This window comes from Lepus europaeus, chromosome 3 (genome assembly GCF_033115175.1).
Source record: "Lepus europaeus isolate LE1 chromosome 3, mLepTim1.pri, whole genome shotgun sequence".
NCBI lineage: Eukaryota > Metazoa > Chordata > Mammalia > Lagomorpha > Leporidae > Lepus > Lepus europaeus.
In genome coordinates this window covers 163,538,184-163,565,675 of record NC_084829.1, presented here as the reverse complement: position 1 = coordinate 163,565,675, position 27,492 = coordinate 163,538,184, and the positions used below count along the sequence as shown (strand labels likewise).

At 47.8% G+C, this 27,492-nt stretch overlaps 1 protein-coding gene across 2 annotated transcripts in view; it reads right to left on the bottom strand.

Moving 5' to 3' along the window:
* PACRG (parkin coregulated) overlaps positions 1-27,492 on the bottom strand; it is a 589,968-nt gene that overhangs the window by 57,096 nt on the left and 505,380 nt on the right. The window contains exon 7 of one of the 2 annotated variants that reach the window (XM_062187779.1): positions 3,155-3,183. The exons of the other annotated variant lie outside the window; for it this stretch is intronic. Coding sequence (XP_062043763.1) covers positions 3,155-3,183 — 29 coding nt within the window. The remainder of the gene's footprint in view (positions 1-3,154; positions 3,184-27,492) is intronic. 2 annotated transcript variants of the gene reach the window in all.

The following is a 27,492-nucleotide window of genomic DNA, read 5'->3' as shown; positions in this document are numbered from 1 at the left end:
AGCCAGCAGGGAGCCCAGGCTCCCCGACGCACTCAATGGCACCAACCTGGAATACCTAACAGACCTGAGGCTCCTGGACCAACACCTGGGCAGCCAAGCAAGTCAAACCCAGGTCAGGACCACTTGGTCTCCTTGGGTTCATTCATTGATGCAAACAAATACTGTTCTGTTTGGAAACACACACACACACACACACACCACTTGCAAGTATGCAATGGGTCAGCAGGGAAAAAGACAATAGCTTTCAGACCATCAGTAAAACAATGCTTAATTCAACAGCAATTTGCAATTCATGGTTGAAGCCCCGGTAAATGTTGGTTTAGGTCTGAACTCATTTGGACACAAAAGAAACAATTCCCTATAATACCTGGAGATATCTTCAAGTAAAATGAAAAAAAATTTTGTTTGCTTGCAGCCTGAAACCACTCATTGCTATAAGTGATGTAACTCCGCAATCTGTAATCTATTAAGTATTCTACAGGTGTTGCAGCTCAGTACACACTTATGTTTTCTCCAGCTACTTTATTAGCTGAATCCATCAAGGCCAAGATAAATTGGATGAGCAGTCCTAATTTTCCCTATTTGTGGATGTTTGCGAAACCACAGGAAATTTTGGTATTGTCACATCACACTTCTGTGCCTGATGCTGAAAATGCTGCCTCTTACTCCCTGTCTTTTATTAGAAAAGACATTTCATAAAACCAAATTGAGTCCTATAAATCAAGAGGAAATGCTAAAATGATTACAATCTACAAGTCACCAAGTGGCACTTTCCGAAATGCATTTGAATTTCACCAAGGAATGCGTGGAGGGGGGAAAATCAATGCTGCCCTATTAGGTAATGTGCATTTGTTATGTACACACCACCAGTGGCATTAATTAATAGAATGATGGTGCTGATATATCTGTTAGTGATTAGCTTTTAGTGCTATTCATCAGATGATTATCATTTACCTAAAAATGCTCTAAGGAGACGGAAAATAGAATTTCCACTCAGCAGATCCCACAGGGCAGGAGAAAAGATCTTTGGCTGTAATGAACCTAATTTAATTTTCTGACTTCTGACTTGGCTTCTTTTATTGTGTGGATGAAAACAGTCGCAAATTATAGATCAATGATAAGATCCTTTTTTTTTTTATAGCTGTGGTGGGGCTGACACCATCCGTTTAAAAAAATCTTTTTAACTTGGGTGAAACCAATTAGATAGTGACATTGCTGATTTTGAGTCACCCCTTCCTCTTCCTTTCCTTTCCTGCCAGATGCATTCCTAAAGGATATGAATGTCCGGAATTCCTGATGGGGTGGGGCTTTGCGTTAGGCTGATCTTTGTTTTCGTTCTTCTGTCCCTGTGGCCTCACTCCTTGCTCGCTGGCTCACCTGGTTTTCTCCCTTAACCTATTTTGCACCCAATTTATCCTGCCTATGGGCTTCCGTCTGGTTCCAGAATTCAGCCTCTTAGCTTTGTCTGATCCACAGGATGTAAACAAGCACCTGAATTCTGATTTCTGACCCAGATCAAGCTTCTCAGCGGCTCCCAGCCATTTCCCCAGATCCGATCCGTTCTGGGGGTGATGACCTCACTGCCCATCCTCTCCAGCGGCTGGCTACTTCCTTCTTGTCCCTTAGCCCCAGGCCCAAGCATTCCAAGGCCTCATCCTCTCAACATGGAGCCAGGTGAGGGAGGACATCACAGCATACCTTGTCTACATCACGCCCACATGGCACAGGCCATCACGCACACCTGTTACAAGTTGAAATCATCATGAAGATAAATACTTTCTTTTGTAGTCTAACTGGCCACCTTCTCTGGTTTTCTATAAGTATAAATCTAATAAAGTCTTAAGAAGAGAAAGTGAGACTTTGTTGAAAATATATTAAGTGAACGCTTGGAAGTTTTACTGACTCTACCCCTCCTCATGAGAACGTATCATAAATTTAAATTAAACTTTTGTGGTGTATTGGCTCAATAATAGCTTTTGCCATTTTTTCCTCTCTGAGTTAATGAAATTTTACATAGTATGTAAAATCTCATCTTTCACTAGAATACATTCCTAAAAATATCAAACATCAAATTTCTATATAATTTACATTAAGAATTAAAGAAAGTTTGGCAGATAATATATCAAATAGACAGATTTAAGTTGCCTTTTGAGAGGATTAGAAGATACTGAGAAAAATTCAATGTTTTTCTTTTTTATAAGATTTCAAACAGATGTCATGGGAAATTTTTCTGGAACATGAATACTTCCATGATGAAGGAACAAAAGGAAAAGACCCAGACTTACGAGCTACAGATAAAACCTGTTCTCACACCAGTTTCCAGAGGGAAGAAACTTGCTGCAGGTCACCCAGCATGCGTGGGCAAGCCTGGGGTCAGAAAGGAGGCCTGGGCTGGGGCCTGGCGTCTTCCCTCCCACAAGCACCCCCTAGGAGGACTGTGCAGAGTGCTGTTGGATGAATGGCAGAGTTCTAGGTTTCCTGGCTTTAAAGATGCCCCCGCACCTGTAATGTACCTAACAAGGAACAGTGGTGTTTAGGGGGAGGAGTCTGACAATTCGGACTGCTGGGAGGTTAGGAGAAACGGGCCTGCCCCAGGGAGGGGTCAGCATGGCATCCCGGGCAGAGTCACAGGTGATCCTGGTGAGCACTTCCTGGGGCCGCGCCACACACTGTTGACAGAAAAGCACTGTGTTGATCCCTTGTAGTCGGAATCTCAGAATTCAACAACAACACCAGCATTAAATATTAGAGATTTTATAGAGGCTTCAAGAGGAGGGGATTAGAGTTACCACTTCTTCCTCTGCCTCCTCCCACACATCACTGCCCAACACCCTCAACAGCAGCCTGTTTACCAAACCTAAGCCTAGCATTGGCCCTGAATTTAGCCACTTTGGCACTTACTGGCTTGCATGCACAGCTGTGGTTGTAGCACATACACGTGTGTGTGTGTGTGTGTAGGGGGGTGGGCAGGAGAGCAATATTGGGGGCTGGTGAGCAGCTGGCTGTGCCCACATCATCTAGTAATGTCAGGAGCTGTAGGGGAGACAGTGACTTTTAGTACATAGAAGAAGTGAGGTGTCCAACTGGAGACCCCTGGGTGCAGTTCTGACAGAGCTAACTCTTGCAGACATCATTCTGGGGAGAGGCTAGGGACCAAACTTTGAAGAGGAGGTGTGGGGGTCTCTACTGAAGGGAATCCTTGAAGCCAAGAGACCAGAGAAGTGCCTTAATGAGACGATAATACAAGAAGATCCACTTCAGGAGGCAGAAGTATCATTGAGTGCCAACAGGAGTGCACCAGTCACACAGGGGGAACAACGTCTGGATAGAGTGTCTTCCACTAGCACGCTAGAAGAACCATCTGTCAACACTACTTGTTTGCTCCTCCAAACTATTAGCCCCACTTCAACAATGAGGGGAATTCTGAAGCAGAATACATTTGTTTAATTGGTTTAGGTGAAGGTCCTTGGGACGGAAATTGGAAATGCTTTCTGTAGTTCATTTAGGAAGCAAATAGACAAGGGCTGACCACCAGGACATAACACCAGCTTTGCTTCCGCAAAACTCACTTTCATCTGTAGAGACAGCTGAAGGCGCAACAGTGATCACACACGAAAAGTGATGTGGAAGCGTTCGAGGATGAAGGACAGAGAAGCAAGAGCGATTGATGGAAATACAGGAGAGATGGCACCTTTCTGAGCTTTCTGTATGTGGCGAAGAGTTCAGATCGAAGTCCATATGACTCAGAGAGGAGTTATTCAAAATGTAACAGCGAGGGCTACGCAAGTCCTCGCTGATGGTGCTGGATGTGTTCTGTGTCCAAGACCTCCAGACGCCAGCCAGCTCACATGCCCGTGCGGGACACGGTCAACAGTCGGCCGGTTCACAGGCCCGTGTGGGACATGGTCAGCAGTCGGCCAGCTCACAGGCCCGTGCGGGACATAGTTAAGGCTGCCTGGGATCCTTGACAGCAGGGGCATCTGTCAAATCACTTTCCCTTCATTGTGCCCGTACTTCACAGAGTTTGTTTTGCTTAAAATGATCCAAATTATTTTCTGCACTGCAATTCAAATTCTTCCCCAAATACCACGCTGCTCTAAATTATAGACTCAATCAGATTAGCACCAAGATTTGTCCCTATACAAGAAGGGAGTTGTGAGTTCTAGAACCTGTTGGATTGACTTATTTGCTATTTTTATTTTTTTAAATTATTTATTGTATCTAAAACTCATCTGCTGAAACAGACTCTTTGTTGCTCTCTGTTTTATTCCATTCCACTACACATGAAAGGGTTTATTGACATAGGAAAATATTTCATTTAAGATATAATATGATACATTCTTAAGTAATGGGATAACTCATGTGAAATTTTGATCGTACATTCGGTTGTAGAGTAAAATTAATTCTGATGTTAATCCACATCATCATCAAGTGTTTCTTTTTCAGTTAACCAAGAAGGGAATATGATTTCAATTTTGCATAAAGGGTTTGGTAGGACTACCGTCCACAGATGTTCCTTGCAGCATGTTCTTTATTTCACTGATCAATGAAAGGCCCCAGGGATTTGAGCTGCAAGTAAAATGCATATGTCTTGTGACAGGAATAAATAACACTTGGAAATAAAAATAAAGCGTCTCCTCATTGATGTCAAACAGGACAATGGTAGCTGGCAACTACAATCTTTTCCTAATGACTTGGCTGAGAATACTGAGCATAACATGTGGTAATAACTTATTAAGCTCAATACTGCAAGCCATCTTGTGTTAGAATTTCTATAAAGAGTTTTCAGGAGAAAATGGGTTATAAGGTATTAATTTGTGATCGCACACTTACATCATTTTTGGCGATTGTATTTGTTTTCACACGACCGATCTTATGAGAACAGAATGTGGAGACAGTAACTTGGATGGCAGAGACCACTCTGTCTTAAAAAGGACATTATTGTACTTGGAATGTTACTGTTGGCCTTATATTCATTGTCAACAAGAGTTGAGCATTTTTGTTTTGTTTAAGCAGAGAAAAAATGAATCAGAGTTAGATTTTTCTCCCTAATTCGTAGTAAATTATATTGGTAGAAAATATTCACACAGAAAACATTTGGTAAAACAGATCTATGGAAATTTATGGAAGAGTCTATATATCAAGAAAACAAAATTATTGCCATTCAAGATGTATAGAATCTCAATATAATTTTATGAAACAATAATATGACCAAAAATTATGTTGTCGGATTAAAGAGATGGAGGCTCAATCTCTCTTCTGCTGTCCTAAAAGAAAACCATCTATCAACCAACCAACCAACCAACCAACTAATATAGAGGGTTGCTGAAAACCTTCATGCTAGCTAAAGGAAATGTCTATACATTATATATCTCACAAACCTTTTATTTCTAATCTGTCAGCCACTCAGTACGCTCGTGAAGAGAATCAGCGAATCCTTGGCACAGGTTTGTTCTACGTCCTCTCGCCACCCCTCGGTCTTTACTGCAGGTGTTTTTGGTTGTTCACGGCGCCTCCTTCACCTGAAGGTGGACAGACTCAGAACCGTGTAATGGTCATGCCACTAGGCGGCTGGAGCTAGGAGGGTAGACGAGGTTCCCTGCCATAGTGTGCCTGAGCCTCCTTCAGCTCGTCAGGCGACAGACACTGCTGGGGTGCACGTGGGGGAGCCTCAGCGCAGTTCTTCCTGTCACAGAGACTGATTCCCACAGGAGAGAAGCTAGAGAAAGAGCACAGATCCCCCTAAGCAAATCACCACTCCCGGCGGCGGAGGAGTGTGTAGAGGAGGGCCAGCTCCACGTGGCGCTGGATGGGATGGAGAAGCCCAGTGGTTTTCGGGAACCCGACTTGGAGGTCAGAGTGCCTTCTGGTTGGAAGAAAAGCAGAGCTGCGTTAGCACAATGCAGGGAGACAGCTGATCTACTGTTCGGCTACTGAGTCCTGACACTGGCCTTTGACCCCACGTGGTGGTCCCACCACAGGTCCAGAGTATCTCACAGCCACTGCTGCTCTGACTTCGGCAGCATCACAGATATTTTCAGAAAAACAAGTGTGTGGATATCACTCAAGCTTCAGACAAGCTTGTGGAAAATGTGCAAACAAAAACTATGCTTGGATTTCCAAAGATTTTTGCACCACAATATACTTCTCTTTTACTCCCCTTTTCCCACACACAGTTTGAAGTGTTGATGTATAACAAGTGACCTTTGGAAAAGCAGAGAGGTTTTCCAGGTTTTCCCAAAGCTTTTCTCTTACAAGTGGTATTTGACAACAATAAAACCCCAAGACAAATTATAAATGGCTAGAATGGCTAGCCAATGACACAGTTTAACAGGGAAACTATACTTTGAGGATTCCCTTGGAGGATAGTATGGAAATTTTGAAAAATTAAAAATAAGACTTTAAAAATATAGATGCTAAGTCCTTGTGGAATGAATATCTGGTAGAGAGAAATGCATAAGAGGAGGTGGACAGCATTTCTGATCATTCCTGCTGGGCCCTGGCAAGGTGCTGAGTTCTAGGCGCATCGTTTCTCTGCCTGTGAAAAGGGTGCCAGTGAAATGGATGGCCTGGGGGGCAAGACCCCGAGGAACTGGAAGCAGATATAGTCATATCCTTTTTTAAATTTATTTATTTACTTGAGAGACAGAGCAAGGGTGAGAGCAGCACACACACACACACACCCCAACACAGAGATCTCCCATCTACTGATTCATTCCCCAAATGGCCACAGTTACTTGGCCTGGGACAAAGCCAGGAGACAGCAACTCCATCCTGGCCTCTCACTTGGGTGGCAGGAACTGGGCCATCATCTGATGCTTCCCAAGTGCATTGGCAGGAAGCTGGATGGGAAGAGGATCAGCTGGCCCAAACCAGCCCTGCGACACGGGATGCTGGCGTCGATAGCAGCAGTTTAACCCACTGCGCTGTGCTGCTGGTCCCCAGAACCATAATCGTGAGACCAAAATTTTCTAGCCACAAAGACCAACTCCTTTTGATCAAAGGATATTTTAGCGGCTATAAAGTCTCTTCATGGGAGGCAGCTTGCACAATGGGGACAACGAGAGATGATTTTACTTGGATCTATATGTCCAGAAGACTATACCTCCACTGCCCTTTATGAATGGAGAAGGCCACATCCTTCTATGCTTTAAGATTCTCATTAGAATGGAAAAAGCAAAAGGGAAACTCTTGGAGGTCCTGAGTGTATGACGGAGTGGCAGGGGATGGGCTCCTTCCAAAATGCTGAGGCCATAACTGAAACACGCATTCTATTCTTCACTCCCGTTACCAGGCGTGCAGGGAGGCCCTCCCGACTTTGGGCAAATTCTTGCGGCTCTGTCTGGCCACCCCCTTGGGGGCCTGCCCTAGTAGATTACCTCCCTTCTCCTCTGTGTCTTCAGATTCATGGAGGTCCTATCTTTCTTGTTTTAAACACGGATGGGTCTTTTTCATCTTACAGCAAATGCTCTGCTGAAACCCCACGTGAGACCCAAGTCTAGCTCTACTTTTCCCTTCACAACCAAATTTCTTGAGAGAGTTGCCTGCACTTGCTCTCCCCCTCCACTCTCCTTTGATTCCCCATTGTAATACGGCTTCACCTCTCCATGGAAACTGCTTTCATCGGGAGCAAGAATTGTTGCAGACATTTAAAAATCTTTATCTTATGTTGCTCTAAGAGGAATTTCTGACTTTATCTTCTTTCTTTAAATGCCTCTTCTTGTGGTGCCCATGGAATCCTTTGTTATCTCTACACCCCCCCCCCCACTTTTTGGGGAGAAAACATATGCATTTTCTTACACAATGAAATGCATGGGAGTTATTTCTTTGGGCTGGCACACAAAGTCAATTAGAAAATAACATATCTCAGTTTGGTGCTGGTGTCATTTCTTGTCCTCTCTTTAAACTGCAGGTGCCTCTTCCACTTCTTCCCCTCCTGGACTCTATCTCCATTTTGATTGGCTGGCAAACTCTTTGTTCATCAATCAAAACATCCCTCTTTTCATTCATCCATTTTTTTTTAAGATTTATTTTATTTATTTGAAAGGCAGAATTACAGAGAGGCAGAGAGGGAGGTCCTCCATCTGCTGGTTCACTCCCCAGGTGGCCACAACATCTGGAGCTGTTCTGCAGATCCAAAGCCAGGAGACAGGAGCCTTTTCCAAGTCTCCCACATGGGTGCAGGGGCCCAAGGACTTGGGCCATCTTCTACTGCCCCTCCCAGGCTACAGCAGAGAGCTGGATTGGAAGTGGAACAGTCAGGAATTGAACCAGTGCCCATATGGGATGTCGGCACTGCAGGTGGCAGCTTTATCCACTACGCCAAGGAGCCGGCCCCATTTATCCATTCTTACATCTCCAGCTTTGTCCCTAAATTATTTAAGTCTCCCAACAAGGATGTATAAAATCAGAGCGGTGAGAAGGACACAGGGTGGCAAGCAGGTTATATTGCTCTTATGAGTCAGTGAGGATGCCCAGCACTGAGGAAGACTTCCCCAGGGGGCACACTCCCTGAAGAAGGTGCTGTTAAACACCACGGCACACCATAACATTTAGAAGATCATGGGCCGGCGCCGTGGCTCACTTGGTTAATCCTCTGCCTGCAGTGCTGGCACCCTGGGTTCTAGTCCCGGTTGCTCCTCTTCCAGTCCAGCTCTCTGCTGTGGCCTGGGAGTGCAGTGGAGGATGGCCCAAGTGTTTGGGCCCAGCACCCCATGGGAGACCAGGAGATGCACCTGGCTCCTGGCTTTGGATTGGCATAGCTCCAGCCGTGGCAGCCATTTGGGGGGTGAACCAGCAGAAGGAAGATCTTTCTCTATGTCTCTCCCTCTCACTGTCTGTCAAAAAAAAAAAAAAATTTAGAAGATCGCGTGTCCACCTCCTCCTGAGATGTCCTTTGTGAAGCTGGCTGGGCTGGCTGGGCAGGGCCACCCTAGCTGCAGTCCAGTGGACGGAGCCCTGGTGCTGGGGGCAGGGTTCAGAAGGGCACGAGTCTGCCCCCAGGTCGTACCTGGATTGTGCTTGCTGCCTAGGTACCTCCAGGGGATTGCCTGTTCCCTCCTCCTTCTGAGCAGGCTCCCTCTCCACTCTGGCCCCAGGACACGGTTCACTTTCCCTACTGCCTTGAGGAAGTACACGGCTCTCAGAATGGACGTGTGTTCTGCCAGCCACAGTGCAGGGAACAAGCAACCACAGCCTCTTTCGCTGCCCTTCCTTTTCCTTTCTCATTTCTGTGTCCTCCTGTCTTGCCCTTTGCTTATCTCGCCTTCACTCCACTCCCCCTTTGTTCCTCCATTCCTCTTTCTCTCCTCTTTCTCTTCCCTCCGACAGCCCCTGGTGGACAAAGTGTGGGCTCTGGTCAATGCCCAGGTGGTGCTCAGAGCCCTTACATCACAGCTCCCCGCTGCAGGCTGGGGGCACCTTGTGCAGCGGCTGAGCGGCCTGCAGAGCAGGCAGGCCTCAGGGAGCATCAGCTGGGGTAGGCAACAGTGTTCTGTTACAGCATGCCACCTACGTCTGCTGCTCTTGGGTGTTCTCTCCGTCCTCAATATTCTCGGGAGGAATGCAGTCGTGTGGGCTGATCCTTAGTCACTGACCTCAGGCCACTTCCTCTCCGGTTTGGATCTGTGTGGTGTGCAGAGCAGCACAGGTTGCTGTTGGAGCAGAGCTGGTGGAAGTGCCTCTGGGCAAGCCAGTGGCCCATTTCATGCAGTCGGCTTGGTGGTGTCTCTTGTTCGTTCTCAATCATTAGCTGTCCGCGCCAACAACCACTGCAGGTGACAAGTCTGCCGAGGTAGCACCCTAGGACACCGACGACAGCGGACTCCAGCCGAGAGGGAGGCAAGGACTTGTGCCGGGCAGACTCTGGGACTGCTCAGCATTCTGGGTGAAGTGGTTTACCGTGGCCGGTCTTGCAGCCCACGGTCGTGGGAGGCTCTTGCACATGTAAGGTCCTAGCTCAGAGCGGGCCACCTGCAACCGCTGTGAACGGCTGCCCCGAGCAGCATGCTGAGAGGGATTCTGAAGCCGTGCAAGCTCGCAGGTAAGAGGCTGCGACTGACAGGTGGTTTCTGATAACGGTAAAAGGGGGCCGTGTCAAGGCACCCAGCAGAGGAGAGCCAGGGGGTCACTTCTGTGGGCCATGGACTTGTTTCGTTGATCAAACAGACCCAAGCCTAGTAAGGGCCTGAGCCAGTGTGGCCACGGAGAGTCACACTCTTCTCCTTGTCCTCTTCTCCCACCACCCCAATCCTTGGGTGGACTTAAGGAGCACGTGGGAAGTGGTTAGAGACAGGGAAGAGGGTGCAGGTGACAGGGGAGGGGAAGGCGATGGAGTGGCCCAGGTGTGCGTTGGTGCTACCGGAGGAACGCAGCAAGTCAGGGATTTCTGGTCCATTTCAGCCACAATATCTGAAGTCACTTTGAGGTGTACCAGGAAGTGGAAGTGGACTCACGGGTGTCATGTACGACCTGCAGAGCAGCTGATAAAACTGTACAAACGGGGCACATCAGTGTCTAGCAGCATAGCACGCCAGGTGTCGTCACAGTGGCCAGTGACCCTTCTGCCTGCTGGACTGGCCTCCACTTCCCAGTAGGCCACCCTCTGCAATTGTCCACTGCCTTACAGGGGCTGTGGCCGGGAAACTTTGCCCTGGATCAGGCAGGAAGTCAATAAAATGACGTGCACAGTTGTTCTCTTTGTTCTCGGAGCATGCTGAGTGGCACGGAAGTGAGAAGGGCCTGGGCCGGAAGGAAATTGTGTGGCTAGAGGAGAAAGTGCGGAGGGAGCTGCTGGTGGGAAGACAGCCAGGCCGCGCGCTCGGGCTCTGGCTGCTCGGCCCGCACTGTGGGCCTCCCCGTGGCCATGCGTCCCCTTCGCCCGCAGTCCCATCCTGCCTCAGGAGCTCCCGGCTGCGGTGCCCCTTTTCTGTGATGGCAGGGAGGGGCTGTTGCTTTGCAAGGGTCTTCTCCTCTGTGCCTGTGTACCAGGGCACTGAAAACATCGGCAGAAAATGCCATTGAAAGATACGTTTATTTTTGGTGCGAGGACATTTTATAATCCATGCATCTTTTCATAATCTGCATTTTCCTGAACTTTTTGAAAGACTGCCGTCTTCACGGACCTCACTCACCACGTCTGTGCCACCACCACATTCATGACCGCTTTCTAGACTTTTCGCATGGGCTGCTTTCCCCACCAAGCTCCTCCTCTCTGCAAGGGCTGTGTTTCGAAGCCTCGCTGAAGGCCTCGCTCCTCCCAGAAGTCTTCTCTGGGTGTTTAAGGTTCTCATAGCCTTACCTCTACAACCTTGCCTGCACCTACAGCAACCTGGCATGCCCACCTACACCATCCTGCACTTGTGTTTCTTTAACCTTGTAAGTTTAGGGATTCTGCAGGTGGATCCTGCTCACGGGTCCCAACAGCAGCAAGCTGACGAGCAGCCGCAGGGGAAGCAGCCCATGAGCACGTGGGGCTGACAGCCTGGGTAACTGGTGCTCTAGGGGCATCGCTTCCTAATATACGGGGCACTGGTATCACAACTCGAGGAGTCATCCCTTCTCTTAAAGAAGTGCTCTGTTGTAAAAATCCGTATTTGCAAAGTTCTTTAAAAACATATCGCATGTGACACGGGTTATACATATACACGTACACGCAAATAGCATACATGCAGACACCGATTGCTCTCAGCAACAAGGCCAATCCGGGCCCGAAGGTGGCCACTGGAAAGTCACAGAGATCTGAGGAGTCCCTTGAGATACTGCTAAGGAGGAGGTCAACAACACTCACAGTAAGTCCGCCACTTTGATGACTTATCTCAGTGCCCAGAAGCCGACTTCGACTGTCGGGTCAGGTTTGAATTAGGTCCTAAATTATGGAGCTTAGCAGGAATATCTGGACCTGAGAAAGGTGTCCCGGAGAAGGGTGACCCTGAACTAGGAGAGTCACAGAGGCTGTTGGTCCCTCATCCACCTCCTCGCCCTTCTTAAGGAATAGCGTTCCCCGTTCCAGATGTCTCCACAGACAGGGTCTCTCCCGGAGCCATCCATCCGGCAGCATTGACAGCCACGGGATTGCTGCTAGAAAATCGCAAAGCTCACAGAGGAGGTGATGGTGCTTGCTCTTTGCATCCTGCTGGTGCTGGGGCATGGTGTTTCAGACCTATACTCAGTGTGTTTGGGACCCTCCCTGGGGCCAAGCTCACAGACAACTCCTGGCTGAACCATAGAATTGTGACTCCGACAAACACGGGCAATCCAAGGGCTCTGAGAAGTAGAATAAATGCTCAGAAGAGTCACAAACACTCTTTTTTTTTTTTTTTTTTTGACAGGCAGAGTGGATAGTGAGAGAGGGAGACAGAAAGAAAGGTCTTCCTTTTTGCCGTTGGTTCACCCTCCAATGGCCGCTGCAGCCGGCGCACCGCGCTGATCCAAAGCCAGGAGCCAGGTGCTTCTCCTGGTCTCCCATGTGGGTGCAAGGCCCAAGGACTTGGGCCATCCTCCACTGCCTTCCTGGGCCATAGCAGAGAGCTGGCCTGGAAGAGGGGCAACCGGGATAGAATCCAGCGCCCCAACCGGGACTAGAACCCGGTGTGCCGGCGCCGCAAGGCGGAGGATTAGCCTGTTAAGCCACGGCGCCGGCCACAAACACTCTTAAATCAAGATCTGAAATTAGCACTTTTCAGTGTGGTAAGATGTAACTTTTATTAAAGATTTATTTATTTATTTGAAAGAGGAACAGAGAAATGGAAACAGAGAAAAGAGAGAGAGAGAGAATCTTCCATCTGTGGGTTCACTCCTCAGATGGCCACAACCGCTGGAGCTGGGCCAATCTAAAGACAGGAGCCAGGAGCTTCTTCCAGGTCTCCCACATGGGTGCAGGGGCCCAAGGACTTGGGCCATCCTCTACTGCTTTCCCAGGCCACAGCGGAGAGCTGGATGGGAAGTGGAGCAGCTGTGCCCATATGGGATGCCCGCATTGCAGACTGCAGGCAGCAGCTTCACTTCATATGCCACGGTGCCAGCGCCAAGATACAATTTTTATAAACAGAACATCAGGAGGAGATTCTACTTTCTCAGGATCAGGCAAGTCTTCCCTCCTTCTTAAGGTTCCAGTGATAAAGTAAACTAGGCATTTGGAAGACTTATTTTCAATGCAGTTTTATAATTTTGGACTTTAAAAAACATAGAATTTCACTGGCGCCACAACTCACTAGGCTAATCCTCCGCCTGCGGCGCCAGCACCCTGGGTTCTAGTCCTGGTCGGGGTGCTGGTTCTGTCCCAGTTGCTCTTCTTCCAGTCCAGCTCTTTGCGGTGGTCCAGGAAGGCAGTGGAGGATGGCCCAAGTCCTTGGGCCCTGCACCCGCATGGGAGACCAGGAGAAACACCTGGCTCCTGGCTTTGGATCAGCACGGTGTGCCGGCTGCAGTGCGCTGGCTGCAGCGGCCATTGGGGGGGGGGGTGAATCAACGGAAAAGGAAGACCTTTCTTTCTGTCTCTCTCTCACTGTCTAACTCTGCCTGTCCAAAAAAAATTGAATTTCAAGCTATCTAGAAAGAAAAATAAACACATAACTAGATCTATTCCATGACTAGTGAGACTCATTTGAGGGGCAGGCACTATGGCATAGAAGGTTAAGCTTTCACCTGCTGTGCTGGCATCCCATATGGGAGCTGGCTTGAGTCCTGGCTGCTCCACTTCAGATCCAGCCCCTTGCTAATGTGCCTGGGAAAGCAGCGGAAGATGGCCCGAGTCCCTGGGCCCCTGCACCCATGTGGGAGACCTGGAAGAAGATGGCTCAGATTGGCCCAGCCCTGGCCATTGCAGTCATTTGGGGAGTGAACCAGGGAATGAAAGATTCTCTCTCTCTTTCTCTGCCTTTCAAATGAACAAATAAATTCTTTTTTTAAGAAAAGACTCATTTAGGCCGGCGCTGTGGCTCAATAAAGCTAATCCTCCGCCTGCGGCGCCGGCACACCAGATTCTGTCCCAGTTGCCCCTCTTCCAGGCCAGCTCTCTGCTGTGGCCTGGGAAGGCAGTGGAGGATGGCCCAGGTTCTTGGGCCCTGTACCCGCATGGGAGACCAGGAGAAGCACCTGGCTCCTGCCTTCGGATCAGCGCGGTGCGCCGGCTGCAGCACACCAGCCGCAGTGGCCATTGTGGGGTGAAACAATGGAAAAGGAAGACCTTTCTCTCTGTCTCTCTCTCTCACTGTCCACTCTACCTGTCAAAAAAAAAAAAAAAGACTCATTTGAAATGTCCAAATACAAAGCACTTTGTTTACTCTGATTTATAAAGCTTTCCTTTATTTTTAGCTGTAATTGTTTTTGGGGAAACTTTATAAGAACAATCACATCTGGTCACTGTGTTTCCTTTTTTCCCCTCCAATATCACTGTAACTTTTCAAAAAACATGATTGTGCTTTTTCCATAAAAAGGAATTCTTTGATATAGAATAGTTTTTCTAACCATACCACAATCTCGGGGAGTGGATGCACTATCTTAATCTATTTGTCATAAACTGGGCAGCGAGCTAATGTTGAATTAATTGATTAGCTAATAAGCCACTGTTGAGCTGCTTCTGTGTGCCAGGTCCTGTTAGGTCTACTTTGGTCTCTTTCTCCCCCTTTGTAGAGAGGCTTAACAAGGTCTTCCACAGCTGAGCTCCGACCACCAGCGTCATCCGTTTCTCCAATTTCCAGACACAGATGAACAACACCGTGCGGGCTCAGGGATGCTGGCTACCGTTTCTGATGCTGAAAGTCCCTTGACTTGCTCTCACTTGAAGAACTCATCACTTGGAGAGCCAGTCAGATTCCCAATGGGCACGGGCTTTTGTCAAAATGATCAGTGGCAGACGGAAGCCAAGTCATTTCCTTCTTACCTGATACCAACATCGGCCATAGTGAACACTTACAGTTGTCGCTCTGTATTTGAAAGCAACAGCCCTCTTGGTTACAGTCCCAAACTCCAAACTCATCTTGTTTTTGTTGTTCACAGTGGACTATTTTTTCCCCCCACAACCACCGCCTCTCTGTATGATCTTTCATCATAAGTTAATTTTTAAAAGCTTAATTAGTGTGCTGCTTTTCGGAGCTGAAATTAGTTCTCCCAACTTGGATGTATCTTGTGAAGCTCAGCAGTATCTGCCTCCTTTCCTGTTCTTGTAACTGATGGATGTTGTGTGGATTCGCTGGGAGGGCTATGAGAGCAAAGCCAGAGCTGCGGGTTTCTCCTTCTGCAGGGCAGGGCAGGCACTGTATGACCTCTGGATGGCCAGGCACTGGCTGACCTGGCTGGCCAGGCTTTTTGCAAATGCACATGAAGATCTGGGTGTGGGCGCTAAGGCGCTGCCCCTCAGCTATTTGTGCGGCTGCCAGCACAGCTCACTGTGCACCTGTAACCGGGCAGGGCTGATGGCACCTGCTCTTGCATGAGAGATGGCCCCCTGCGGTGATGGCCCGCAGTCCTCTTGATACCCCTTCTTACAGGTGGGGGCCCTTCCACAACTTCCTGGAGAATGGAATTAAAAGCTAAACTTACGTTGCTACCAAAAAATTTAGAACCCATGCATACGAGGGGGCCTTTGAAAAGTTCACAGAAAGTGCTTATTATAAAAAAAGGCATGGATTTCAAGATTTTTTACACCAGAATAAACTTGCCTTTTAATTCCACTTTCCACATACTTTTCAGTTGCTTCATATATTTGGTGTATTTCCAGCTTGTACCTCAGCAGGAAGAACGGGAAGACATGTTATTTACATAGCACAAAAAGTGGCATGGAATCTTATGGGTTGGCCATAATTTTAAATCAATTAAAGTCGAGGTGGGTGTTTGGCACAGCAGCTAAAGCACTGCTTGGGAAGCCATTATCCCACATCAGCGTGCTTGGATTCAAATCTCAGTTCTGCTCCTGTTTCTGGCTTCCTGCTACCGTATATCCTTGGAGGCAGCAGGTGATGGCTCTCAGGGTCCCTGCCACCCACGTGGGAGAGCCCTATGGAGTTCTGAGCCTCTGGCTTAATTATGGGTCCAGCCCTGGCTGCTGAGGGCATTTGGGGAGTGAAACAGCAGATGGAAGATCTCTGTCTGTCTACTACACTATTGCTCTGCCTTTCAAATAAATAAGAATTAAGAATAAATGGAAGTCGATGGAAACTGTACAAACACCTTTCACTGAGGGTTAATAACTTCATTACATTGTTACTACGCAGGCTGCCCCCAAACACAGAACACCTCAGGGCTGGAGTCTCACCCCTCCTTGTGCAGGACTGCAGGTCACTGAGGGCCACACTCCTGGCTGGATGGGACTGTCTTGCTCAAGGGTACCTCCTTCCCACACAGCCTGTGTGCAATGACCAGCTGATGTACTGGTATAGAGACCCGCACCCCTTAACTCAGAGATTCCTGGAGACCTCTGTGCAGCAGCTCAACCTCTTCTGCCCAGTTTTGTTTCACTCACAGTTCCCCAAGCTTTATGAGGGCACAACTGGCATGTAAATTGTATTTACTTACAGTGTGCAGTGTGGTGTTTTGATGTATGTGTGTATTGTGGCATGATTAAATTGGGCTAATTAACAGATCCATCATCGGACACACTCAGCATCGTTTTAGTGGTGAAGCCTGTAAGATCTATTCTCTTAGAATTTCCTGGTGCACATTCTTACTCCGACAGTCTCTGCTGTGCTGCTGATCTGTAGGACACATTCCTCCTGTCCAGCTGAAACTGTGACCTTCGACCCCCATCCCCAGCCGGGGCTCCCCTCGCCCGCTGTTTCACTCTCCTGTGAGTTTAACTGCTTCAGACTCCACGTGGACGTGAGACCCTGTGGAACGTCTGTCTGTGCCTGACGTACTTCACTTCACCGATGTCCCGCAGGCAAAGCCATGAAAACAGCAATAAGTTATCCATCCATCTGTGGAGGTGCACTGGCCGACTCCAGGTCCAGCACACCGAGTGACTGCCTTTCCTCTGGCTTCTTCAAAGCGTTCACGAAAATATACGTTATAAAAAAACTAGATACGGGTTTCAAACATTTTGCAGCAGAATAAGCATCATTTAATTCCACTTTTCCACAAACTTGGGGAAGTACCTTCATCTGTGTGTATGCAGAAGTGATTGCTGGATTGTATGGCCAACCTAGTTTTAATTTTTTGAGGAACTTCTGTGCTGTTTTGCAGAATGGCTGTACCAGTTTGTATTTCCACCAAATGGTGTACAAGTTCCCTTTTTTCCATATCCATGCTAACACTTGCTATCTTTCATTTTTCTGATAATAATCGTTCTAACAGATGTGAGGTGACTTCTCATTGTGCTTTTAACACATTTCCCTGATAATTAGTGATGCTGAAATTTTTTTCTTTTTGAAGATTTACTTATCTGAAAGGTAGAGTTACACACACACACACACAGAGAGAGAGAGAGAGAGAGAGAGAGAGAGAGAGAGAGTTCTTTCAGCTGCTGATTAACTCCTCGAATGACTACAACAGCCAGGTCTGGGCGAGGCTGAAGCCAGGAGCCAGGAGCTTCTTCTGGGTCTCCTACATGGGTACAGGGGCCCAAGGACTTGGGCCATCTTCTGCTGCTTTCCCAGGCACATTAGCAGAGAGCTGGATTGGAAGTGGAGCATCCAGGACTTGAACATGCGCCAACATGGGACGCTGGCATTGCAGACGGCAGCTTAAGCCACTACACCACTAACGCTGGCCCCAAGTATTTTTCCATATGCATGTTGGCATTGGCATTTTCTCCTTTCGAGAAATGTCTACCCAGATCCTCTGCCCACTTGAGTGGTTTCTTTGTTTTCTTTATTTCCTTGTGTACTTTCCTTATATAATCATACAGACGCAGGTTTGCACTCTTCCCCCCCTCTGTGGGCGGTCCTTTCCCTATATTGTTTTCTTTGCTATGCAGAGGCTTTTTACTTTGGATCAATCCCATTTGTCTACGTTTATTTGCTGCCTTTGCTTTGTGGGTTTTATATACACATGTAAAAACACTGTCCCTACCAGTGTCATGGAGCTTTTCCCTGTGTTTTCTCTGGGTAGGTCACAACTTCAAGTCTTGCATGTAAGTAATCCTTTCTGAATTGATGTTTGCATATGGGGGGTGATGGAGGGCCCAATCTGCTTCTTTTGAAGAGACTGTCCTTCCTCCCTTGTGTGTCCTTGGCACGGTTGTTGACGATTAACTCACCGTAAATGTGTGTATTTATTTCTGGGCTCTCCATTCTGTTCTGTTGGCTTCTATGTCTGTTTTTGTGCCAGTACCATGCTGTTTTGATTATTACATCTTTGTTGTATGCTTTCAGATCTGGTTCTGGGATGCCTCCAGCTTTGTAAGCTTTGATTAGAGTTGCTCTGGCTAACAGGGCCTTCTTTGGGGCCACTGAATTTTGGGATTTTTTTTCCCATTTCTAGTAAGGACTGGGTTCTCTCATACATGTGTTGTTTCTACACAAATATCTCCTTCTCAGAGCCTATTTCCAGGGGACCCAACTACGACAGTCACTCCACTTTGGTTCAGAAGCTCAGTTCAGCATGGAAGGCACGCTCCACAGACTGTGTCTGGCCATCTGCCTCACGTCTACACGTTTCACCCAGCTCTCAGCCAAGCCTGACGCTTGCTAAAGTCAGCAAGAAGCAGTCCCCCTGCCGCCCGTTACTTCTCCCCAGAGGAAGTCTCCCATAACCCTTGATTTGTGTGTCTTCTCTTGCTGGATTCACCTTGCCCAGCTCCCCCCAAGACTGCAGACTTCTTGGGGTGGGGGCCATGTTCTACTCCTCCTTTGACTTCCTGCTCGGTCCTGGCTGTGCCTGGCACCTTGCCTGGGGCCCAGTAGGCATGCAGCAAAGGTCTTCTCAGATGAAATGCACACAGTTTTATTCTTCATATCTTCATTTATTCTTAAGATTCTTTTATTTTACTTCTTTTTCTATATGTATGATATACACATACCCATACCTATTAATTTTTCAATAAAAGCTAATTGGTAATTATTTAAGGCAAGATTAATCTATGCCCGAAGTCAAAAAAGTCCAATAATATTACAGTCTTATTAACATTTCCTTTTTGAGTTTAATAATCATTAACTCTCTCAATGGAATTCTGACATCACTTCAATTATACATGATTTTTCAAAAGCAGCATCTTCAGTGTTGTTGTCAATTCTTTCTTTTTTTTTTTTTTGACAGGCAGAGTGGATAGTGAGAGAGAGAGACAGAGAGAAAGGTCTTCCTTTTTGCCTTTGGTTCACCCTCCAATGGCCGCTGCGGCCTGCGCACCGTGCTGATCTGAAGCCAGGAGCCAGGTGCTTCTCCTGGTCTCCCATGCGGGTGCAGGGCCCAAGGACTTGGGCCATCCTCCACTGCACTCCCGGGCCATAGCAGAGAGCTGGCCTGGAAGAAGGGCAACTGGGATAGAATCTGGCGCCCCAACTGGGACTAGAACCCGAGGTGCCGGCGCTGCAAGGCGGAGGATTAGCCTGTTAAGCCACGGCGCCGGCCGTCAATTCTTTTAATTACGTGAAATGCATGCAGTTTGGACATGTTGACTTGTTAATGTTAATATTTATAGATGTTTTTAAAGTTTATCTGATGTCAGTATCTCTTTCTTCAGAATCTATAGTATTTCTTGGTGGTTCAAGTTTCTTTTCTAGAACAGACTGGACAAATGCCCAAGCCCTTTTAGGATGGCTATCAATTCTAACCTTCTGTGGTGTAATGGGTAAAGCCATTGCCCGCAGTGCCGGCATCCCGTATGGGCGCCAGTTTGAGTCCTGGCTGCTCTACTTCCAATCCAGCTCTCTGCTATGGCCTGGGAAAACAGTGGAAGATGGTCCAAGTCCTTTGGTCCCTGCACCTGCGTGGGAGACCCAGAAGAAGCTCCTGGCTCCTGGCTTTGGATTGGCACAGCTCCAGCCATTGTGGTCATCTGGGGAGTGAACCATGGGTGAAAGACCTCTCTCTTTGCCTCTTTCAATTAAATAAATAAATCTTTAAAAAAATTCTAACCTTTTTTGTTATTCCTCAAATGGTATAAAATGACTTACAGTGTGCTTTTCCATGCAAAAGTTGGTTCACACATGCTTCCATTTAACTAATTTATTTGAGAAGTAGGGAGGGAGAGAGAGAGAGAGAATGAGGACTACCATTTACTGATCCATTCCCCGAAAGCTCACAATGGCCAGGAGTGGGTCAAGGCCAAAGCCAGGAGCCGGGGACTTAATCCATGTCTTCCGAGTGAGCGACAAGAGCCCAATTACATTTCTGCTTTCCAGTGTCAGGAGCTGGGGCGGGGAGTCCAACCGCGGTGCTCTGATGCGGGATGTGGGCATCCTAACCTCCAGGCAGGGGGACTTTCTTTTCCAGAAACTGCCCCTGAGGATTACAATGTACTCATCTGTAAACACACTTACATACTGAACTATTCTTTATAGTGGGTTAATTTTCTTGAGTTTTTCAATTCACACCATATTGCATAATAGCGGTTTTAAAAAGTGCTTAACAGTTTATTGTCATACGATGACTTATTTAGGGACAATGGCACACTGCCTTCTGAACGCAGGAACCCCTGCGCTGAGTCTGAGTGCCACTAGGATGTGGCATCCTCAACAGATCTGACAGATCCCAGGGCTGCTGTTAACACTCGTCCAACTCCCGAAGGCCCGGGATCCTGAGCTCTTCCTGCTGAGCTACACCTGCACTGTTGGTTCACTGACAGCCTCTCGACACTGGTCCGCCAACGGCGTTCAACCTTGGGTCTTGAGCAACCCCCCAGAAATGGGGCGCTTTGGGCCGCCCAGTATCACTCCCGAAGATCCGACACAGCCTTGGCCTTTGCTGGAATCTGACTGATTTATGGAACCTTGTGCATTTATTTAAAACCACTATTACTTCCAAACAGTTGCCTTGACTGCAGACGTCTCCTTTTCCGTGGGCTCTGACTGGAGGGTGGGATTCTGGCTCCACATAGCACATGCTCTGCAGCCACGAAGCGTGAGCTCCCCGAGGCTGTGTGTGCGTGGGCGTGACAGGAGCAGGAGGAGGCTGTCTGGTGCCGAGAGGCACCGTGACAGTCGGATCTGCGCCTGTGCAGGGTTCACAGGGCGGCTGGCGGGGGCTGAGTGCTGCCCTTCTTACTGTCTTTGCCCTTCCCTGGGGTCACCCTTCAACAGTGCCCAGATGTAGCCTCTGATCATGGGGCAACATTCTGAGAATTGCTGCATTCAGATTCTGTTTTATTCAGAAACAGAAAAGCAAATTAGCAGGAACACGGAACACTAGCTCGCAAGACTGAGTGCTTTCTTGACTTCTGGGGTCGACCAGCTGCACCATTTTCCTACGGCTTCTTTTTTTCTCAAAGTGTTTGCTTGTCATTAAGACTTTTTCAACAGTAACCTTCAGACAGTAAGGCTTGCTTTGTTCTTGGACTACATGACTTCTCCTTATGCTGCAAGATTGTCAACACAGTGCAAACGGTGCAGAGCCTCGCTTGAGGTCAACACCTCCTGTGCTGTGTGATCCGCCCTGGGTTATATACTTCTCTGAAGTTAAGTTTCCCTGTTTCAAAAAATGAGGCTGCTAATAAATCTTACTTCATAGGCATGTTGTGGGTATGAAACAAGAAAATCCAGGTAAGCCTCAAGTTGGCATCTGATACTTGGTAAACACTCAGTACATTGGACTCAGCATTACTGGTGATAGTAAGACCGCACACTCCCCCTATTAAAGAAAAGATAGGCAAATGCATATCTCCAGATCACACACATCTGGACGTTGCAGACACTGGCCTTTGATAAGTTTTGGGTGGTGATGCTCTTATTTCACTGAATTATATTATATCGTGGGGGAAGAATCTAAGGCTCTCGGGGAGTTTTCATCAATATTATTTTTTTCCTGTGTTAGTTTCTCTGCACTGGAGCTGGGCTCTCAATTTTCTACCCTACCCACACTCTTAGTGCATGGTGGTGAGGATGGTGGGAGGGGAGTGAGTCCCCTGCCAGGGCCCTGGGATGCCCTGGCACCAGGGCAGAGCACCGAGGGCCATGCTCCTGGGGAAAGGAGACGGCGCAGGCAGAAGCTCCTGGAGAGCGCTTGCTGCTCTGTGCAGCTCTGTGCAGCTCTGTTCCAGGTACTGGGTATCTGGGGAGCAGTGAGGAGACTGAGTCCTGGCCTGGAACGGAGCTCACATCCCCGTGGGGGAGGGAACTACGACACTCACAGGAGGTGGCGGCTGGATTTCACACAGGGACACAACAGCCAGGCAGTCAGGCTGAAGCCAGGAGCCAGAAACTTGGTTTGCGTCTGCCGCATGGGTGGCGGGGACCCAACTCCCCAGGCCAACACTGCTGCCTCCCAGGGTGCCTGTGCGTGGGGAGCCAGAATAGGGAGCAGGGCCAGGACTCAAACCCAGGCACTCTGGTATGGGACGCAGGCACCTCCTGTAGCTGCGCCACCTGCCCACCCTGCAGCTTCCAGACAGCGTTTCCAGTGGTGGCCAGGGGAGGCCTCTGTGGGGAAGGGTGTCTGACCGTGTGCACCTGGTGAAGGGCTGGGGAAAGATGTTCTGGGCAGAGAGAACACAGGGAATAGTAGGTCAGTGGGGGGAAGATAGTAGGAGTGACACAGAGAGCAGGAGGAGGCAAGGGTCAAAAACCAGGTAGAGTTGTGGGAGGGGGCATTCTACTCTAAGTGCAACGAGAAGCAAAGCAATGACAGGACGTGATTTGTGTTCTAGAAAGGTAACTCTGGCTGCTGCATAGAGTAGAGTTTCAGTGATTAAGAAGGAAAGCAAGGAGAGTTAGGAGACTGTCGCAGAATTCAGAGCGAGGGAGGGAGGGAGGGAGGGAGAGAAAGGTTGGAGAGATAGGTTATGGATGCAGCCAATGGAGGGGGTCTGTTTTCGGGATGCAGCCAGTGGATGCTGTGGATGGGCTGTGTCTAACAAAGGTTAGAGAAGAATGCAAATGACTTTTAGGTTTGGGGCCTGAACAGACTGACAGGGAAGTGATCAAAGAAGAGATGGGATGTCAGTTGGATGTGGGAGGCCACATGTAGGTAGTCTACGTAGGTAGGCCACCAAGCAGGCAGTTTTATAAGCGAGTTAGAAGGGGGCCAAGAAGTGGGGACAGAAGGAACAGTCCCCCTTGGGAGGACCTGTATTGAGCTGAGCAGCAGAGCAGAGGTGTGAGGACCCTAAGGGGCTGCGGGGTGGGTAGGAGTTCATTTCTAACATGAGCGAGGCAGTAGAGAGTGGAATAATTGCAGAAACAGAAGCTGTTGGGTCGATAGGAGGGGAGAATCCAGGGCGGCCTTGGGCACTCACATAGACTGCGGAGGTTACCCAAGGGGAGGAGAGCAGGACCCAGGGCTACAGGTGGGGACAAGTTACTTTTTGTGTTTTGTGTTTTTGTTTTGGTGGGACGATGCAGTGTCCTCATGTGATGGTTCTGTGTTCTAAGGAAAGCAGGAAGCTAATTTCTTAGCAAAGCCTGGGGAATGAAGCCACCTGAGGCAGTGGTCTGAATTCCCCAGGGCTATGGAGAAGGAGTATTGCCTGTGTGACACCCATGATCAAAGGCTGACAGGGTGCTGGCACCTGTCCTGCCCCCGGAGCAGGCTGCCACACAGGGCCCAGGGTCTCAGCTGTGCTCTGGGACTGGGTCCACAACTTCTTGCCTGGGGGCTGCCATCTACCTACACTGCCCACCTCCTCTCACTCCTGGTGCCTGTCCCCTCAGGGCTGGCCCTCTGCTGTGGAGGGGTGGCAATTTTCTGAGTCAGAGCTGTCCCTGGGGTGCCTATCTGGAGCTTGTTTAGCCTCTGGGTGTGGCACCTACCATGAGAGGCTGCACCACTGACTTCCTCGGGGAGGGCTGCATCCCAGACCTCAGCTGGGTGCCCCATCACAAGCCTGCACATCTGTGCTCAGACCCTGGTCCTGCTGGGACTCCACTGAAGCTCTGAATGCAAACTGGGGAGCCCAGCTTGCACAGGTGTTCTGGTGGAATGCCTGTGGACATTTCCCAGCTCCTCATGGAGGACGTATTTCTGTAGATCCAGCAAATATAAATGAGTATGGAGTATCGAGAGATTTCACCAGGCAACGCAAGTTGAAAGCACTGAATATTGTAAAGTTGCAATGCTGGTTAGTGGCAGTAAAACCTTAAATAACAGGTGGTGGTATTCTCGGTAAATAACTAAATAAATAATTAAAATAATCAGACAGCAAACGGTGGAAAGATCCAGTGATGTTTGTCAAGCACACCAGAGCTGTATCCCTGCAGAGTGTGTGTGTGTGTGTGTGCGCACACTGGCTGGAGTGACTGGAGGGTGCATGGATGCTGTTGAGGAACTGCGGAAGTAGCCAGACTCTATTTTCTTACACCATAAAGCTCTAATTTGCATCTTGGGTTCCTTTTTGTACTTCTCGGCTAGCCCAGCTCTATAAAGCCATAGTATTCAGGCACTTGGAAATCTTTCCCTCCAGCTTCTGCTCTTCTTGGTTTTTCTTCCTCTTTGTCTTGCGGCCATCTTGGGAACCCAGGGGGCCTGCCATGCTCTCTGCTCCCCCTCCCACAGTTTGGGTCCAAGTGCCCTGGCTCGGCTTTGTGGATCTCCTGAAAGTCCCTGGGTTCCAGCTCCTCTCTCCCGGGGAGGAGCTCCCCCTTTGCCACTCCATTATGCAGCCTCCTCATTGCCTCTGTGTCCCTTTAAGGAAAACGGTAGAGAAGTGGGCTCTTGGTGCTCTCTGTACAAGTCAGCCCTCCAGAAGGCAGGAAGAAGCTTGTTTCTCCTGTGAACTCTTCTTGACAGACAAAGAGGGCATGTGTGAAGTGAGAAGTGCTTTGCATGCTTCCTTAAGGCTCATGAGACCCCTCTCTCCCCAAACTTCTTTAATGCTCCTTCATTTATTTTTTCCTCTACTTGAAAGACAAACTGTCCGAGAGAGAGGGCAAGACAGAGAGAGAAAGAGAACTTCCAAGTGCCGCTTCACATTCCAAATGCCCAAAACACTGGGCCTAGGTTGGGCCAAAGTTAGTATCCACAGAACTCCGTTCAGGGCTCCAATGTGGGTGGCAGGAGCTCATGCACTTGAGCCACCATCTACTGCCTCCCAGGATGCACCAGCAGGAAGTTGGGTCAGAAGTGGAGTAGCCAGGACTTGAACTGTTACTCTGATACAGGAGGCAGGTGCCTGGAGCAGCAGCTTAACCCACTGTGCCACAACACCCACTCCCCGGGCCTGAGAGTCATTTACCCTTGACTGCTCACGCTCAGTTCCCTTTACAGCCTCCCGAGCAGGGGTTTGTTTCCAACACTCGCTGGGAGTCTCAAGGATCCTCTTCAGTTTGCCCAGTCTGTCCTTTCTGAAGCTCGGGGACAGCTCAGTTCTTGTTCTTGACATTCCTCTCTGTCTCTCCTGTCACCCTGGGGCTCCTTGCAGGCCTTTTTCCACTTCCCACCCAGTCAAATGTTAGGGACCCCAGGTTTCCATTTGCCGTTGTTTCTACTCACTTTGTTTTCTCTGGGTGATCTCATTAACCAACACATACAGGGGGCTATCTTCCAGCTCAGCTCGCCTATAAATATCTCTGAGACATACATTTAATTTTTTTTGGACATTTATACGTTGGTGTCTCATAGACATCCTACACTCAACATACCTAAAACTAAAATCATCGTATTTCTCTAAAACATCCTCTTTCTGAATCTAGCACTAGGTCAACAGCATCAGTATCTGCCTAGGTAAGGAGAATGGACTCTACTAAGTTGATTCTAGAAGAGACGGAGAACAGAACAATGGGACAATGAGTAGCATAAGCAAAGCTATTAATAAATTAACTTAAAATATTCTATATACCAACATGGTGAATTAAATCAAACTTCCCATGGAACTGGTATACTTTTATTTAATCATCTTAAAACCCTATTTAAAAAGAAGCTTCCAGATCCTTTTTTGAGGACAATAACATACAACTGACACCAAAACTTGGTAGAACCTTTATAAAATAGGTAATTATACCATGAATCTTATTATCAAGGGAAATAATCAATGTGGATGGCATTGGTTCTGGGTAGATGTGGGTAACAAGTCTCAGGCACATTCATTGCTAAACTTCTGAGCTGAAGTTTTGACCTGAGCTGCTGGCATATACCTACCTGGGTGAGTGCTGACCTTGCTTCCTAAGACTGGGCCCAGTGCCTTCCTTACAAACTTTTGCTGCATCAGTCACACTTCCTGACCAATGAGATGTAAGTAACAACCCCTGCCCCCTTGCAGTCTAAGCTGTAAAAGAAGTCACCATCCTGCAACACCTCAGAGACTGCTTGGATTTTGTGTACCTGGATTACAAGCTTAAAGAGCCCTAAATATATATATATATATATATATATATATATATATAGGTTCTCATCTTGGTTGATTTTTCAGCCCGGTTGATATGACAAAATCTTCAAGTGACTACAAAAAGGACTTACTAGCACATTTCAAGAAAAAGTATCCATGATTAAGTGGCATTTATGCATTGAATGCATGAGTGGATGAATAAAAAAATTTATAAAAGGTTCAAATTAATATGTAGTAGTAATAGGTTAGAGGAGGCATATTATAGAAATTATATAGAAGGTGGCAGAAGAGGTATTTTGACAATTTCTGATTTAAAAAACCACTGGCAAGGGACAAATAGTTATTTTCTTAAATCAACTTTACCCTTAATGACAAAATGCTAAAACATTCCCATTAGTGTGGGGCATAACAAAATTCCATTGCTAGAATCATTTAAACTTGTTACTGATGTGCAATTTACAAAAATAGGTCAGCAGTCCCATTTGCTCCATTTCTGATCCAGTTCCCTGCCAAATGCCTGGGCCCCTGCACCCACGTGGGATGCCTGGCTCCTGGCTTCGGTCTGGCCCAGCCCTGAGTGTACTTGAGACTCGAGAACGGAAGATTTCTCTCTTTCTCTGTCTTTCCCTCTCTCTTTGTACACTTGATCTTAGCCAAAAGGCTGAGAAGTGATCTCCCTCTCTCCCTGTAATTCTGCCTCTTTTTTTTTTTTCTAAAGTATGTGGAAAATAGCATTAAAAGACAAGTTTATTAAAAAAAAAAAACTGATCTAATGGAAACAGAGACTAGTAGAAGTCACTGGTGTTCACCAGTGGCTGGTGTGGTTGGGAGGAGGGCGCTGGGGGAGGATGATCAGGGATACAGGTTTTGTTTCACAGAGGGAATGAGTTCAGAGATGCATTTTGCAACTTGACAACTGCAGTCAGTGGTGTACTGTGTTCCTGCAACTGTGAAGTGTTTTCACCCACAAAACTGATAATGATGTGAGGTGATGGGTATGTTAATTGCTAGGTCTTGCCATTCCCTAGTGTATGTGTATTTCTAAACATCATGTCAGACAACAGAATTAAATCCAAATCATGTGGAATTTAGATTGTGATAAAAGTTGTGCTTTCAAAGCTGGGGAAAAGAGAGGCTGTTTTCCC